Source organism: Scyliorhinus torazame, chromosome 15 (assembly GCF_047496885.1).
Source record: "Scyliorhinus torazame isolate Kashiwa2021f chromosome 15, sScyTor2.1, whole genome shotgun sequence".
NCBI lineage: Eukaryota > Metazoa > Chordata > Chondrichthyes > Carcharhiniformes > Scyliorhinidae > Scyliorhinus > Scyliorhinus torazame.
The window spans coordinates 57,869,522-57,888,383 of record NC_092721.1 but is presented as its reverse complement, the minus strand read 5'-3'; the positions used below and the strand labels follow the sequence as shown (position 1 = coordinate 57,888,383).

The 18,862-nt window shown below is 37.5% G+C and overlaps 1 protein-coding gene across 3 annotated transcripts in view; it reads left to right on the top strand.

Annotated features, from left to right (window-relative positions):
* The window catches only part of LOC140391605 (nectin-3-like), a 423,814-nt gene extending 405,475 nt beyond the window's left edge, over positions 1-18,339 (top strand). For all 3 annotated transcript variants that reach the window (XM_072476263.1, XM_072476264.1, XM_072476265.1), the window contains one exon: positions 911-18,339. In XM_072476263.1, the coding sequence (XP_072332364.1) occupies positions 911-1,509 (599 nt within the window). In that variant the 3' untranslated portion in view covers positions 1,510-18,339. The remainder of the gene's footprint in view (positions 1-910) is intronic.
* The last annotated feature ends 523 nt before the right edge of the window (positions 18,340-18,862 follow it).

Here is an 18,862-nt window from a genome sequence, read left to right as displayed (position 1 = left end):
CAAAGTTTAACAATAGTTGGGTGTACTTGGACTGATGCCTCCTCCAAACATTAAGCAAGGTCTTGGGTGCAAATTTTCTGCCATTCTGGGTACATGGTATGTGTATGATCTTTGAAGTCTGGAGAAGATACTTTATATCCTCAGAAATGTACAAAAAAAAGTGCTAAATCATGTAAAATTTAAATGTGTACAATCCTATTTGAATGCTGTACAAAGTGAAATATAAAAATATGTCCAATGTACACTTTTAGATTTTATGTCTTGCTATCTTTTTTAAGATCTTATTTCTGACATTTGATTTGTTTTGGGTTGTGCAGAAATATTTGCAGTCATTCAATAGTCCAGATAGTGAATAATCTTAGAATGTGACGGTTAGCCAGCTCTTTGTTTGAGAGAGCTGGCATTTGATAGTGTCGTTCCATGCTCTTCTGAACATTGTTAATGTGCGAGTTAAATTTAGCTGAATGTTTTTTTTGTTTCTTTCATCGACCCAATTCCAGGAGTCCATACCTGGTTTGATAGTCTACAGTATGGAAACGAACTATTCAGACCTCAATTTGCCCTTCCAACACAAATAGAGTAGGCCACAAGTAAATGTAGTTAGAACAATGAAAAACAAAAATGGTGTTTTTTATAAAAATAAAAAATAAAATGAATGCTAGGTCTACATATAAGCATATAGCAAGTGCTGCAGTTAAAGTATCACTTAAGAAAGATGTCCCTGTAGTTCATTGTTGCATTTTCAACCATAGTTGCCTGACCTTTTCAGTGTTCTGTAGTTTTTCCATTTTTCTGTTAAAATAAAGCAATTAGTTGCTTCAGCATGAAAAACTATTAACTTGTGATGCTGTCAGTACATATGTATTCATTGCTTTTCTGTCTCTCTCCATCCCTATCCCACTCCAATTAGATCCACCCACTACTACCCTGCTGTCAACAACAGTACCTCCAATTTATTCAACAGCAGGTATCACAAGTTTATCTACTTTTACCCAGAGGCTCCCAATTCCTCCAAAAAACATGGAATCTGTGAAGAGTGACAGCTTAGGAACCATCATCGGAGGTGTGGTTGGCGGCACTCTCTTCCTCATGCTTGTGGTAATCATCATTATAATGTTTTACTTGAGACACCGGCGTACTTTCCGCGGGGACTACTATACAAAGCAGTTTACTGGAGCGGCAGACATACAGAAGGACTCTCAAATGGATGTTTTACAATCAAATCGAATTGAGCCATACACTGATTATGAGAAAAGTGAACAGAAGCTCGAACCAAATAACATATTTCAGGATTATCCCATAGAGGTGCAGAAAAGTAAATGGCAAAGTGAAGACAATATAAATAACAGATACACTGAAGGTGTTGAGATACCTGTCGACTGTTATGAAGATCGAAAAATTCCCAATGCACCTCAGTATCTGCATGACGACTATTATGATGAAAATGAAGATGATCTCGTTTCACACTTAGATGGTTCAATCATTTCTCGCAGGGAGTGGTATGTCTAGTGGTTATTGATAAATGTTCGTGAGGTAAGGGAGGGATTTCGATTCAGCTGAGAAATTTAGGTTTTCATCACTTGTTTTTTTTTCCCCCACATTTTCATGTGTGTGTCTTTGTTGTCCAAAGAAAGAACAAATTGTGCTTTCCATGATGAGAATGGAAATGTGGTTTTGTGCTAGATTTACAGCCAGCATAAAGTGAGATCTGAACTAAATAATTGCTCTGCCAATGCAAAACAATTATCCTAATTTCTAAGGTCTCCGTACTTAACTGTAAAGATCCTGCAACTGTTTACAACTTGGGCAATTTCTGAGTGGGGTATTGGTGGTTTAAGAAAAGCAGTTACTGCCTATAGACTACTGACATTTTATTCACTCCTTCCATAGAGTTCCCTACAAACCTGAACAGTGCTTACTTTGTTTTACATGTCTGTATGGAGCCCAACAGGTTTCACTCATGGAGTGGGCTGAATAAGAAACTACTTTGGTATGTTTTAAATATTGCAAAAATTTAATTTTTCGTCAGATTATTCACTTGTTTAAGTGTTTACATTCTCCCCTTACTCTTGTTTTTCATCACAATTTGTCAGAAAAATATAAAGATTTGATTTCTTGTCTGCATACTGAAGAGCATTCCTAAACTTTCCCTGTCTGGAAAAACATGGGATGAAGAGAAACAGTTGCAAGGCCAGTGCAACATTAAGTGCATTGGTGCCTGAATCCTGAACTCGATTAAAAACCAACTACAGTTTTCAGACATAGTGGGCTGTATTTTAGATCTTGATATAATTATTATTTTTGAAATCATAGTTATGTTTGAGTAATGACACTGTTAACCGATGCCTGAATCTACAGTACAGTGTTCTGAAACTTAAGTTGAGACTAAAGATGATAATTAACATTTCTTTCTCTATCATTGTGAGATATTTATCTCTTCAAATTAAAGCCAAACATTGTGGTTTCAAGAATTACATACAGCTCTAAACTTTTCCCTTTTCATTGGAAAGCACTTTAATTCTAAAGTGCTGGTTATCACTTGTTCATAGACACACATTGAGATTGTTTTCTCACCTGCATGTGTGCATTCAAACTGCACAGCTTGTGAAATAGATTGTGGATATGGTGCACATAAAAAGCTGGTGAAGACTCAAATAGGGCAGAATGAATTAATGTTCTGAGCTTTGTGTTGATGTATATAAATGGAAAAGAGATTTACTGTACAGTACTTTTTGTACTTTATCTGTTTTATAAAGTTAGTCCAATACATTTTGCTGGAAAAAAACTTAAATTGCCTCATTTTAATTTAATTCAGTTATCGATTTCAACACTGCAAAATGCTGTAAGATGTGCTTAAATCTACTTTTTATTTAATGCTGAGATTTTCTTGTGCCCTCAGACCATAAACCTCAGTATATAATGTGCTATTTGTCTTTTTGAACAAAGGCACATTTTTAATTTCAAAAGGAACAACAAGATGAAGGAAAATGTCACGTCTTTTTCACCGCACAAGAACTATGAAGAGTCTCATATCTGGTACTTGCGAACTTAATTAATGAAGCCAGCTTCTGTTGACATCAATTGCAGTTTGCTGCAAAATAAATTCTCAGCTGGAAATTGCCGTTCCATTAATTACCTTTCCATTAATGCCCTCTAAGTAGACAAACATATATAATGCAGCACCACATTCCTATTGGCATTTACCCATCTTAATTGCATGATTGTAACTTAATTATTGTTGAAATATTCAATGAAAACAGGAAAATCTTGAATCTGCAAGAAATTGTTAACTGGGGATAAATGGAAGGAGTGCAATCTGCAAAACACCAGACGTGTTATTTTGCACAACTTGTTGGTGTGTGATGTAGCCTATTCTTTAGTTTCTGTCTGTTTTTCTTTTATCAACCAGACTGAGATGTCAGTGATGATCTATGTAAATCACTGGTGAACAGGTGGGCTGAGTATGATACAGTTCACTCGGTTTAAACTGTGACTTGTGACAGCCAATTTGAAGAAGTAGTTGGCATCCCAGATTACCTGTTCCTCTACTGAAAACACCTGAACCGAGTGAGCTGTGATGATGAACAGCTCATGCATTTAATTCAGTTCTTTGGGCATCAAGTGCTCAGCTGTTGTGACTGTGTTTTGTTGTACAGTGGCATTGCTTTCTTGAAGTATGAAAGAAAATTTCAGTTTCAATGATCCCATCACAGTTATCAGTCATTTAGTATTATAAATTCATCTTGAGTGTATGTTATATCCTGAAACACATCTTTTGAAATTAAATTGGAAGCAAATAATGGGCTGTAACACTTAGGCTCCCCAGCATTGGATGGGGGGGGTTACCCAATGATGTGTTGAGCAATCCCTCTCGGAACGTCATAGCAATTGCCCCAGAAAGCAAATTCTTTCTGGGCAATTGCACTGGGCTGTGAACCATCCGAAAATGTGAATTAAATCACATACTTCTGATGGTTCTGTCTGTGTTGCACCAATAATTACTCATAAAAAATTAGAAGATTAAAAATTCTTCTAATCTCTGGGTAACTATCGTAATGCGCAAGCCACATTTCCCCCCTCCCATCATGGGATTTCCCCTCACCTGCACTATTCAACCCCAGAGGCCTGACTTTCAACCTCAACCTGATTCCCGCCCTACCACGACCCTACTGGATCCCCACCTCCGATGTCCAAACCTCACCCCTAAAACTGCAAGTGCTGTAAAAAAAAGTGCGCGTCCTCCTTGAATCAGGCTGTGCTAGACTGCAACGTTGAGCTTTGGAAACTGCTGAGCTGTCTGGATCCCACCTGGCATGAGTCGAATGGTCAGGCAAGACAGGCATAGAAGAAATTTGGCATAGGTAAGTGGACAGGAGTGGCAACCTGATGCTGATTGTCACCCTGAGGAAGTTAACGGCCTAATAGACTCCCAATTCCTGTTCTTTGGTTAAATAAAATGTAATATTATTCCCAGGCAGTAACTTCTCAGTACTTCCATGATTTTGGCATTCTGGTAAACTGTGTACATGTACTGTCCTGTGGTCAAAAAAGACCACTACATAATGAAAGGATTAAATAAGGCCAATAGAAACACTTTACACCAGTTCTGCTATTAATTAAATCTTTAACTTAAATGATAAATAACTTAAATAATGTCATTGTTGACATGATAGTCACAATAGTTGAGCATTGGACTGAATCAAGCTAAGGCTAAGCATTTGTTTTCTATTTCTAATTTCCCCTGAGATTGTAATAATCATAATACTAATTTTGTATTCTAAAATATGGAACACAAGTGAAATATTGATAACTCATGATCAGCAGTGACAGTAATAAACCAAAGACTTTATCACTCTAAAATTATGCAACAGAGAATGTAAACTCAGCAGGTCTGGCAGCATCTGTAGGGAGAGTAAACATTTCGAGTCTGTTTGGATCTTCATCAGAGCTAAAGAGAGGGAGAAATGTAATAGAAAACTGTAGCTGGGAGAGATTGCAACAAGGTGCATCAACCTTCAGAACATGAGACATGATCCTGTGTGTGTTTGGAGGGGGGATTCCATTGAGACAATAAATGTATCGGATATTAAAAAAGGGTTTAAGATGGAGGAGAAAGGTCACAATCTAAAGTTGTTGAACTTAATGTTGATTGACTCTAAATTATGCACCTGTATGATACTTGATAACTTACTGATCATGACATGTAGCACAATTTTATTTCTTTGCAATATTCTAAACAAATATTTAAAATAACTGAAAAAGGAGAAAGAATCATTTGAAAATATCGGTAGTACTGAGGATTTTATTAAATAAAATGTTCCTGGAAATGTTTACAAGCATTACAATTTTTAAATACATGGATATGTGCCTATGATGTGGTATTTGCAGGACTCCACACATGTCAATAGGTAGCTCTGAGATCTAGGACTCGTGAATCCATGTAAGAAGACTGAAGTATATTTGGACAATTCTGCTTGTTAATTACACAATCTGTTTCAATGTACTTTTAAAATCTGGCCCTGTTCGTCAGGTGTGAAGAAACAATTTCTTTGAATATGCATTCTGTGTTTATTGGATCCATTATTAAATATGCAACTCCAGTTTTAAAAACGTATTGCATTTCCCCAGGAAAAAAGACTTGTGATGTTTCTGTTCTTCATGTACTAATCCAGTCAATTTAGTAGCTGACAAGATTTAAATTCTTACAACTTGCTTTCACCAGTTGTCTTGCACTGCATTCTACTATCCTTTTGACTATTTTGTGCTTCTCAGCTGATGTTGCATTCATAATACCTGTCAAGACTGCACAGCTTGAGAAATTTCTGAGAAGTGTAACATTTAATGGTTCTGGTGCTCCTCTATTATGCTTCAGTTTCCATTGAATGAAATTTCTTCCAAAAGAACCTTTCACGTTCTGTTTGTCATTTATTTAGATAACAATTAATTATATGCGATGATGATTTATATAGATCAATATAAAAATCATGCGCATTGTGGCATAATCACTAATATGTTCATAATCTGTTTTTGTATTTATTTGCTTGTTAATATTCTGAATTCATAGTGAAAGGCGAGGTTTTAAGATATCAATCTTCCATTTTAGATGGTAAATTTAGGTTAATTTCCAGTTAATGTTTCTTTGAACAAACTGAAGCACTGTCTTAAATGTTGTAAAATATATCCCTTTGGAAATAATAAGTATAGTTTCTACGATTTAGGTGGGTGTTTTGGAAATTTAAAATTTGTTATATTTTCCACTGTTTATTTCAATACCACTTAAAACAAGCTTACAGTGCAAGTGCCATAATTCTGAAATGCTATGGTGTCATGGAAAATGCTGCCTTTCATTTATAAGATCTGGAAATTTTTTCAAAGATTTGCATTCCATATTCTGCCAGTTATGGATTAACATTGTTCATAAAGTTAATCTCAGATAGCTCAATATGCTTTTTCATGTGGAAGCCTGATTTCTGTTCTTGGTACTTTGCAGGTCCATCAGTGAAAGATAGCCACAGTTGTTTCATTTGGCAGGTCCAGCTTTTATAGATTTGTTTTAAAAGCTTTCGTTCCCGTGCTTAATTGGTTTTCTCATGGATTTAATCTACATGACAAAATCTTTTGCCTGGCATCGAGTTGTTTGAAAGCATTTACCATTATTACTTTTATATCCAGCTGAGGAACTAAGCCAGCGCATGTGGTTATGTACGCAATGAATAACTTTTGAGATCACCTAGTGTCTTGTTTTTGGCTCAAGTCAAAGCTTGATGTTTAGCTTTGTATGAGATATCCAAACAAGTTTTACATATATTTCATATTGCAGAGTTCCTAAAAATCCAAGCTGGTCTTATTTAAATGTCAAATGTTTCCAAATTGATGATAAAATTCACATTTTTAAACACACAAGTTTTAAAAGTCTGTTTTTGTTCATTTTAGCTTCCCTATCTTAGTGCAGTCTATCTAAAAATGTTATTTAAAATTGATGGATTTTAATTGTTTTGAACTTCCAGGTTTGCTGTGTAGGGACTCTTCAATTTGATTGTCCTTGCTGCACTGCTGACCGCAAAATTCAAGCGCGGTTGAACTTAAAATGGCATATCTGATGTCATAAGTGATGAGACTAAAGAGAAACTTCTGAAAAATTATTATGGCTAACAAAAGTGGTAAGATAATAGATGAAACTTCTGAATAATCTGATGGAAGCAATTTCTGCCAAAGTCCACACTTTAGCAGAAATGGCGATAACTAATGAACATAGATGCTTGAAGAGTTATAGCGTGTTTAGGTAAATTGGTCTACCAGTTCTAATACCTCAGATGAAGAAACATTTTTTAAAAGATAATAATTCATCGAATGTGGGCACTGCTGGGAAAGCCAATATTTATTGTGCATCCCTAAATGCCCTCAGGAAAGAGGTGGTGAACTCCAGCCTTGAACTGCTCCAGTCCATGTGGTGTAAGTACATCCACAATGCTATTGGGTAAAGGGTTCCAGGATTTCGATCCAGTGATGATGATGGGGCAGTGCTATACGTCCAAGTCAAGTTGCTATGTGAATTGAAGTGAAACCTGAAGTTGATGGTGTTGCTATGCATATCCTGCTCATGACCTTCTAGGTGGTGGAGACAGTGGGTTTGGAAAGTGTTGTTGAAGAAGCCTTAGCGAGTTGCTGTAATGCATCTTATAGGTAGTACACGCTCGAACCACAGTGTGCCCTGGATGGAGTGGATGTTATGAAGTGCTTGGCCTGCTGATCAAACAGACTGACTTTCCTGGAGTGATGTCAAGCTTCCTGAGTTGTTGCATCATCCAGGCAAGTTGAGAGCATTCCATCATATCTGATTTGTACCTTCTAGATGGCAGACAGGAAGCCAAGAGATGAGTTATTCATAGCAGAATTCCTAATATTCAAATTGCTTTTGTGGCCATAGTATTTGTGACTCCCACAGTTTAAGTAATTGGTCAATGCCAAGCACCAGTGATGGTTGGGGACTTGGCAATGGTAATGACATTGAACATCAAGGGCGATAGTTAAATTTCCTTCTTGATGGAGATAATCATTGCCTGATATTTGCGCAGCGTAACACTTGTATGTTGCCAGCCACTTAACAGCTCAAGCTTGATGTTGTTCAGGACTTGTTGCTGGTTGCAGGACTGCTTTAGTATCTGAGGAGTTGGGAATGATGCTGATTATTGTGCAGTGAACATCCCCACTTCTGACCTTATGGTGGAGGGGAGGTCACTGATGAAGATGTTTGAGCCGAGAGCTATTCTTAAGAACTCCTGCAGCAATGGCCTGGGGCTGAAATGACTGACTTCCAATAAACCCAATGACCTTCCTTTGTGCTCGGTATGATTCCAACCAGTGGAGAGACACCCATCGCCCTGATTCCCATTAAATTCATTTTTTTAGGCCTTTTTGACCCCACAGTTAGCCAAATGCCAAGTCCAATCACTATTATTTCACCTCTGAAACTCAGCTCTTTTTTACATGTTTGAATCAAGGCTGTAAGAAGGTTTGATACAAAGAATGCAGAGAAACAATATAACATAGAAATGCTATTCTAAAAGTAGTTCAGAAGCAGAGAGACCTGGGCATAAATCATTGAAGGTGGCAAGACCGGTTGAGAGAAAGGTTAATAAAACAAACCTAGGGACATATAGTGTAAAAGTGAAGAAATTATGTTAGACTTGTAAAGAACACTATTTTAGCCTCAACTGCAGTATTATATTCAGTTCTGAATGTCACACATTAGGAAGGATGTGAAGGCATTCGAGAGAGTGCAGAAAAGATTAATGAGAATGGTCCCAGGGATGAGCAACTTCAGTTGGGACTATTTTCCGTGGTGAAGAGAAGGTTGAGGAGATTTTCTTGACGTATTCAAAATTGTCTGAGTAGACAGGGAAAACAGCACCCACTTCTGAAAGGATCGAGAACGAGAAGGCACAGATTTAAGATAATTCGCAAGAGAAGCAATGACACCATTAGGAATAACTTTTTCATATAGCGAATGGTTAGAATTCAGAATGCATTACTTGAAGAGTATGGTGGAGACAGATTCAACTGAGACATTCAAGAGGAAATTGGATGGTTATCTGAAAATACTGACTGCGGAACTATGGGGAAAAGACTTCGAGTGGCACTAAGTAAATTGCTCCTATGAGAGTTGGGCCAATTCTGTGATTCTGGGTAGCTGCCAGTTTTGTTAACTGTTACATCAGCTTGGCTCAAGGTGCAGTTTGTTCTAAAACACAAGTCTTCTGTACCAAACCAGGCTGTTATCAAAGTCATAGCCTTTTCTGTATCCAGTGCCTCACCACTTCTTAATATCACCTTAAGTGAATCGAATTGCCATCAATGATAATGGGACCTTAGGAGGGGGCCAAGATGCATCATCCACTCCAAAGTTTGGCTAAGATGGTTGCAAGTTCTTCAGCCTGGTCTATTCCACAAACATTGAGGATGGGGATGTTTATCAAACAGCCCCCTCCAGCTAGTTGTGTAACTATCCACCACCATTCACAACTGTATATGGCAGGACTGCAAAGCTTTGATCTGACCTGTTAGCTCTGTGGTGAGTGATTTGGTCATTCTATTGATTGCGACAGGGAATGGCTGCACTTGTTACTGAGATGGTCATGCCCAGCAGTTGTATAGCATATATATCACATGTTGCATGTTAGCATGGATTTCTTCCATATCAGAATTGTGAATAAAGTTAAACACTGCAATCACTGATGAATATTTCTGAACTGATGACCGTTTGAAATTTATTGATGATACTTGGGTCGCAGACCCTGGAAAGTTTTTCCATGATCTTTATTGACTTCTATATATTCAGGCACCTTGGCGCAATACTTAATATGTTGCCTTGGTGTCAAAGGCAGACACTCTCACCTCTCCTCTGGACATAGAACAGTAGCAAGCTATTTGGTCTGTTTGCCGATTCAGTGGGACGATGGCTGATTTGTGGCCCATATCCCTTATTACCTTAGATAAATAAAAACAATCAGTTGCATAAGAAAGTTCTAAATATTTTCCATCCTTTTGAGTGTTGAAGTGTTTCTTAACTCCCATAAGGCCTGCCTCTAATTGTAGACTATGTCCACTTGACTTGCAACGGAAGTTGTTTCTCTCTGTCTGCCTTACAAGATTTCCTTAATAGGAGCTTTAATCAGTCACCTCTTAATCATCTTAATTCCTGGGACTAGAGTTCTAGTTATGTAATTGTTGATACATAAGATATAGTTAAAAAGTCATCTCAACAATAAAATGAAAATCTGTCATCTAGTGCAGTCAAAGAACAATACAGCTCAGGAACAGGCCTTTCGGTCCTCCAAACCTGTACCATTCATGATACCAACCTTGACCAAAACCCTCAGCACTTTCTTGTGCCGTATCCCTCTATACCCATCCTATCCATGTATTAGTCAAGATGCCTTTTGAATGCCGTTAATGTATCTGCTTCCAAACCTTCCCTGGCAACACGTTCCAGGCACTCACCACCTTCTGTGTATAAAAAAAAAACTTGCCTTGCACATCTCCTCTAAAATTTGCCCCACGGATCTTAAACCTATGCCCCCTGCTGACTGACCCCTAAACCTGGGAAAGATTGCCTGCCCATCCACTCTATCCATGCCTCTTATAATCTTGATATATAATCTTATAGAGGGGTGACCACTATCAGGTCACCCCTCCACCTCCGTTGTTCTAATGAAAACAGTCCGAGTCTATTCAGCCTCTCTGCATAGCTAACACCCTCCAGATCAGGCAACATACTGGCAAACCTCCTCTGCATCCTCCAAAGCCTCCACATCCTTCTGGTAGTGTGGTCTCCTCTACACCATCTCCAAAGCCTCCACATACTCCTGATAATATCTCAAAGTAACTTATAATTTAGCCCTTGGAGTCCAAGTGTCATTCCAGTAAATCTGTCATATTTTAGGCACAAAAGGGGATTTTCAGCCCATGACATCCATGTCAGAGCTCCTCCCGCAATCCAGTCTATCCCCACTATGCTACACCATCCCCACAACCCTGCAAGTTTACTTCCTTCAAGTGCCTAACACGTTTCCTTTTGAAACCATTGATTGTTTTTACTTCTATATCACTCCTGGAAAGTGAGTTCCACATCATTATCACCCACGATGTAAGATAGTTCTTAGTCACATTCTCCCTTTATTTCTTGACCAAACTCTGAAGTCTTTATACCAACAGGTAATGGGAAGACCTTTTCCTTGTCTAGCTTACACGTCTATTAAATAATCTATCACTTTTCTTTGCTTCACTGAAAAAAAAACATCCTTTCCAACATAACCTTGTAACTTAGCTCCCCACCTACCATCCTTTGAAGCAGTCTGGTAAAGCTCCATTGCATTCTCTCCAGGGTCTTCAGTGTGGTGACCACAGTGCTCTAGTTGGGCCTAACCAGAGCTTTATACACGTTCAGCATAACTTCCCTTTTGTACTCGATGCTTCTATTTATGAAGCCCAAGATCCTACATTCTTTGCTGACCACTCTCTATGTGCTACCATCTTCAAAGATTGATACACACAAGCCTTGCAGGTTCCTCTGTTTCTGCACAATCTTTAGAATTATGATATTAAGTCTATATTCCCTCTCCATTCTGCCAAAATGTCACCACCTCTGTAGTGCATTCCATTTGCCACTTGTCTTCTGATTCTGCATCCCATCTCATCTATGTCCTGTTGCCACCACAACCTTTTTGAGCATTGACTTCCAGATCCCCCACCACTTATAAGTTGGCAAATTTATCCTTAGCTTCTCTCTAATCCTTGTGCTAATTACTTTAAATATCTACTGCCTGGTTATTATCCTCTCTGCGAAGGGAAATAGAGGTCTTTCCTATTCAATCTATTTAGACCCCTCATAACTTTAAGCAACTCAATTAGCAACCCTTCGCCCCCCTTGTTCTAAAATAAAACCATCTTAACCTACAGTTCCTAATCTTTCTCTATAGCTAAAATTGTCTGTTCACGCTGCATTCAAATTCACAAATTGTCATGGTAGGATTTGAGCTTAAATTCTCTAGATTATTAACCTATTAGCCTCTGAATTACTGGTCCATTAAACAACCACTATTCACAGTATTCGACTTCAGATCACAAAAGTGAGGTTTCTATTTGATAAATTGTTACTTTTTTCTGTTTGAAAATTCCTTTCCGAGTGGATTTGATAATTACCTGTAGTAAATTAAAACTAGAGAGAAAAGGGAAATTGCTTAGTCCAGTATTTCCCATTATCCGAAGAGTCTCACATCATCCATTCCTCGATAATGTCCCATGAGTTGGAGAAAGATAAGTTAGCTTCCATTACATACAGGCTTGTGATAAATAGCATTAAAAGATAATTTAAAATTCTGCATAAAAGAGTGCTACTATACCTAATTGTGTATTAATGGATGAAGAACGGTCTTGCATTATATGGAACTTTTCACAGACAATTAGGGATACCTAGCAAATGCATCAAACCTCCCAATAAATAGTTTTTTTTTAAAGTTATATTGATCGTAGGAAAATAATGAATTCAAATGACATTTCAGCAACCATCTTATCTAGAAAATTCCAAACCATTTTGGACTAGACCATCAACATAAGGTTCTCCACTTGCACTAAAGAGTTAATAAAAATCGAAAAGATTCGGAAACGAAATAGTTTCACATGGTTTGATTTCAGCACTCCTGCATAGCTTTGCAACTTGTGGAATGAAAAACTAAATGAACATGAGCTGCCCATTCTAAATAAGCCTAGGCATGCATATCTTGAGTAGAACCTTTTTAAGAGTTGCCTATTTTCTGTTGATACAAGCTGCCTGGTTGTGAGCGTGGACTTTGTGAACATTTCAATATAAGAGAATGTCAAAACTTTGACTCCAAGATTTTCAATCTTAAAAGATGATGCAACACTCAGTTGCCAATCTTATTAGTATTAATATTAATTAGCAATTAGCATTACAGACATCAAAGATGGGTACATGTACAAGGCATTGCCGCACTAGCCTGTGAATGAAGTTCTCAACAGTGTTTCTGGTACCTGCAAATTTACCCTAAACTAAACTGAATGTGAAGAAACAAAACTGATGCGCAATCAATACTAGATTGAAAATCACCCCACATTTTTAAATAATCAATTTAGTCATGTATGTTGAGTTTGGATTTTATCTGGAAAGAAGAGATGAAGGATAATGGAGGGGAATAGGGCAGCATAATTCAGGGGCGTGATTTATACTTGCATGTGAAAATTTGTTCTCGGGTGAAAAAGGTGCATAAGCATGTGATATATGTTTGTCTTGACTAATGCTATTTTTTAATAAAGAAAAATAGCAAATCCAACTTTCTCTTCACGTGAAAATTACTACTTCCCATATGAAATTGAATAAATTTCCATTTTAGATGTTTGCCATACTAGTCAGACAGACTCTCCTTTCCAAGTTGTACAAAAGGTCTCCGCTTTATTCATTTTCTCATCCATTATGACTAACATTTTTGTGAAATTAAATAATTTTATTTATTGCATTGTTTTACATTTTAAATACATAATTTGTAATCTTTGTCTTGATTTTTTGTTTCAATTTTTGGCAGACAGGCCTTTGCTCTCATGGCCAAATTTATTTAGTTATAATACACTGCAGTCAAGCAGGATGCTGGTTCTGCATCAGTCCCGGTTCTGTTACAAATCACAGACGAGAATGATTTGCTGCCACCTTCCTTCCTACCTTAGGAGTTGGTCAGAGGACAGTGGTCACTTTGCACCTGAAAACTCAAATCTTCTCAGAAGAAGGAAGAGCAACTTACAAATAGCACATTACAATTCAGGGCCCTAAGAGTATGTGTCACTGAAAACCGAGCACCAAGCTTACACTCAATTGAACCCCATAGCTTTTCATTGCTGAGCTCACTTATAGGATCCTGTATCTGTCATTTGTAAAGAACAAAACCATTACTTTTCTGTTAAATTGTCAAAAGATGACTAATCATTATGCTTAGAGATCACCTCTTTTAGGAGTGAGGGCAACAATGCTTCAGGGAATTACTCATTTGGGGTGAAAAAGTACCAGGAAGGAAGTGATTTCTAAGTTCTTCAGAGTATCTCTCTTTCAAATATTTAGTCAAGACAGACATGATAGTATCATGCAGCACAGGATGAAGCCATTCAGCTCATTGTGAAAAGGCCAGGAAAAATGAGAAATATATTTGATGCAACAAGTTCTTATCCAGAATGCTGTGCCTGAAGGGGGTGGTGACAGTAGATTCTGCAACAACTTTCAAAAGGGAATTGAATAAAAATTTGTAAAGGAAAACATTGAGCTATGGGGAAGAGAGCCGTGGAGTTCAAACTGATTGGATAACTCTTACAAAGAGTTACGATGGGCACGAATCGCCAAATGTTTCATAGAATTTACAGTGCAGAAGGAGGCCATTCGGCCCATCGAGTCTGCACCGGCTCTTGGAACGAGCACGCTACCCAAGGTCCACACCTCCACCCTATCCCCATAACCCAGTAATCCCACCCAACACTAAGGGCGATTTTGGGCACTTAAGGGCAATTTAGCATGGCCAATCAACCTTACTTGGACTATGGGAGGAAACCGGAGGAAACCCACGCACACACTGGGAGGATGTGCAAACTCCGCACAGACAGTGACCCAAGCCGGAATAGAACCTGGGACCCTGGAGCTGTGAAGCAATTGTGCTATCCACAATGCTACCGTGCTGCCCGCTCATTGTTTCATTCTGACTCTGTAGATAATATAATGGTGCAATATTTCTAAGCTAGAGCCCTCATTGCCAGAAGAAATTCAGTTCCCTTTAATTGTGAAGAAAAGCTATGTTGTCTTCTGACTCAATTTGCCACAGTTCTGTCTGTTACGACTGAAATGCATATTCTCTCCAATGCCCTTTGAGAACCAGCTGAAACTAATTCTGACCTTTTTGAAGGACCACTTCATTTATTGTGATCTAACTCGAATATGAAGCTGTACTTAGCTAGAAATTAGGAGTTAAATGTTTTATCAATGTTTAAAGGTGAGAGAAATGGCCAATGTCGTAAAATTATATTTTTGTAGGTATTCCCTAGCCAGGAAAATTAGCTATTTAAAGTTGGCCTTTATTAAAAATAATTTGACTTTGTAATTTTGTCTACTTCAGTGGAGAACCCTGTTTGAAGTTGAGTGCCTTAGGCTGCAGTGACTGTAATAATGATATTTTAGTGTCACAAGTAGGCTTATATTAACACTACAATGAAGTTACTGTCGCACACTACGGCATCTGTTCGGGTACACAGAGGGAGAATTCAGAATGTCCAATTCGCCTAACAGGCACGTCTTTCGGGACTTGTGGGAGGAAACCGGAGCACCCGGAGGAAACCCATGCAAACAGGGAGAATGTGTAGACTCTGCACAGACAGTGACCCCAGCTGGGAATCGAACCTGGGTCCCTACCGCTGTGAAGCAACAGTGCTAACCACTGCTACATTGCTGCTCATATAGTGAAGCTGAAGTGCAACATCATGAAACTTTTAAATGTTTGATTGTCATTTAGACAGGAGCAGTAACAACCAATAATATAAGGAGTTTATTGTAATAAAGCAAAAGAAGAATTTATACAGCACCTCGCAAGCCACGCACAACCAATGAATCACTTTTGAAGTGCAGTCATATGTTATGCCGCTAAATTTGACAGGCAGTTTACACAAACAGGGTCACTGACAGCAACTGGGAAGAATGTCCAGTTAAATTTGTTTTTTTTTGTCGTTGGTTAACACCAGGCGATCTCATTGCTCTTGTGAGATTGTTGGCGATCTCATTGCTCTTGTGAGATTGTTTTCTATCCACTAGAATCACTGGACCAGACAGATACAGCATCACGGTTTAACTCTCATCGAACGGGCGCGTCAACTTTGATTACATACTATGTCTTGGAATGTAGTATAAACCTATCACCTTCAGATTTGGAGGGAAGTAAATGTGTAAACTGGGTCAAGCTGACATAATATAAGGAGTTTATTGTAATAAAGCAAAAGAAGAATTTATACAGCACCTCGCAAGGTCCTGTATTATGTTAAATATTTCCATCTCAATGCAATTTATCGATTGCATAGGAAACAAAAAAGGCCAAACATGCATAATGTAAACACGTATTACATAGGTATCCTTTGTAATCTCTTTTTCGACTAAATAGACTTGCAAATGGAAAACGTGTAACACACATCCAAGGACCTTGTTTGAATATCAATATAAGTGCTGTATAGTAAGTTAGTAAAGAGTACATAGAAAGAATGCTGAATATATGCATATTTTGAGTTTGTATTCTGTGGCTTAAAATTATTTTTGTGTTTTTAATTCTTTCATGGGATTTGGGTGTCGCTGGCTGGGCCAGCATTTATTGCCCATCCCTAATTGGATCAAAAACAGTTTCTTCCCCGCTGTTAACAGATTCCTGAATGATCCTCATATGGACTGATCTGATCTCTTCAAACATCTTCTCTACTGAGTAGTACTACACTCCTGCATGCTTCACCTGATGCCTGTGTCTGTGTATGTACACTGTGTATTTATGTATGCCCTATGTTTTTTTCATGTTTGGAATGATCTGTCTGGACTGTATGCAGAACAATACTTTTCACTGTACCTCGGAACACGTGACAATATAAACAAATTCAAAAAGAAAATCCAAATTGCACTGGGGGAGGGGGCGTTTGCAGTTAAGAGTCAACCACATTGTTGTGGGTCTGGAGTCAGATGGGACAATCGGCAATGGTTTCATGGTCAGCATTAGACTTTTAATTCCAGATTTTTTATTGAATTCGAGTTTCACCATTTGCAGTGACGGGATTCGAACTTGAGTCCCCAGAGCATTACCCTGGTTTCTGGTTTACTAGTCTAGTTACAATACAACTATGTACTGGTATTGTAACTAGGTTTCTCTGTAAATAAGAATTTTTAATGCTAATTCCTTTCTAAACTATTCAAGTAGCTCATAATTTCTACAAACCGTTCATTTTTTTAGTATCCAGTAGCATTCCTTAATGTTTCACACCATTAAAGACCTCTAGAAATGTAAGCAGCAATTAAACACAATAGTGTATTTCATATGTGCAAAATACTGTCTTATTCGTAATGCCTTAAGACAGTTTAATAGCATTTATGATTTTTACGGCAGATTTAATCAAAATGAATATTGCAGTACATGAGTATGTCTACCAATGTGCAGAATTGTGCATTCATTGCATTTAGAATGTGGTTAGATATATATTTTAAAGGCATGCTTAGCAATTTCCAACTCCCCTGAACAGAGAAATCGGCTTTTGATGTGTTTGTGACAGCAAAAATGCATAGGAATTGATATTTTGCGCTTTGGGCTGGTTGCAGGAATGGATGAGAAAATCTGGTTTCATTATTGCTGCATATTCTGTTTTACAAACTGATGTGACTCTTTGTCACTTTCTGAGCCAGATAACAAAAAGGCTGTGAGCATACATACGAATACAACAATAGATAAAATGCAAACATAATCTTTGTGCATGCTCTGCTTACCACTGAACTCCGTATGAAAAATAGTCTCTCAGATTTTTGCAAAATCTCATTGCCAGCATGAATATGAAACATTTCACACTGTGTAGTTGCTGTCACACTCTTGTAAGGAAAGAATAATACTACTGATTAGAGTTTTGGATTTCACAGATACAATACTTTGGCTTATTGTGTGCATGTTTCCATGCAAGTTTCGACTTACTGGCTTATAGTTTTCTCAGGAACTGAACTGTAGCAAATCAGGTTGGTATCCATTTTAAATGGTGACAACACACTATACTGGTGAAAATGTAGGTAATGCAAATGGATAGCCCACATACATTTTGTTGAAGAATGTAATATGTTGGACTGTTCTTTTCTAGAAATGTTTAGCCAATAGTCAAATCTGTTCATAAACATTCAAAATCAGCAAGTGACAAAATAAATATCATGGAACAGGTCATTTCTATTGCCTTTTTTCTGGTTATTGTGTTAATTTCACTGGCTAAATTATAGCAACAGGATGTTGTTGCAGTTGAATATTTGATTTACACTTCTGCCTGCTGTGAATAGCAACTGTGGATAGAATATACTGTACATGGAGTTTGTTGTTAAAATATGCTGAATCTTAATGTTGACATTAGAAGGTCTTCCAGTGTGTTGTTAAGCACTGATATCTATACTGTAAAATTGTTTATTCTCTTATTGTACATGTTTGATTTTCATCTCTGTAAATAATAAGAACAATCGAGAAAGTTTGATTTAAACACAGTTAGCTATTGTGTGGAATAAAAAACTTGTGTTGAAAAGTATCATTTTATTTCTCTGTTCTGTTGCTTGTCCCATGCAGTAAAATTACGCTTGATGTATTATTAAGAGTTTTCTATGAGTCCAAATAATGTTGAAGCATTCTAAAGAAGCAAAGCAAATAATTTTTAAAGCTGCATTTAAATTGTACTTTAAATAAAAATGGAAATTCAGAGTCAAGCTTCTGCCATTAATCTAAATGGGCAAAATCAAAACTTTAAAATGCCTAAAAATTCTCATTACACCAGAGATTGCAGATTCAGTTGGGACTCCACTTAGAGAATTTGGATAGCGATTTGTAAAATAATTTCACAAACAGTGGAGTGAGCTTTTTTCATTATTTTCAGCAATCATTTCCTCAAATATACGTGAATCAATTCATTGATCAACAGGAAGCAGCTATTATTATTGTCCCTATGTTTAAAGTATTGGTTTTAATATTCAACTCGAAAAATATGTGAAACTTGAATGATTAAAATAGCCTGCACTTAAATAAAGTCTAATCATATCTTCATGATGTGCTAAAGT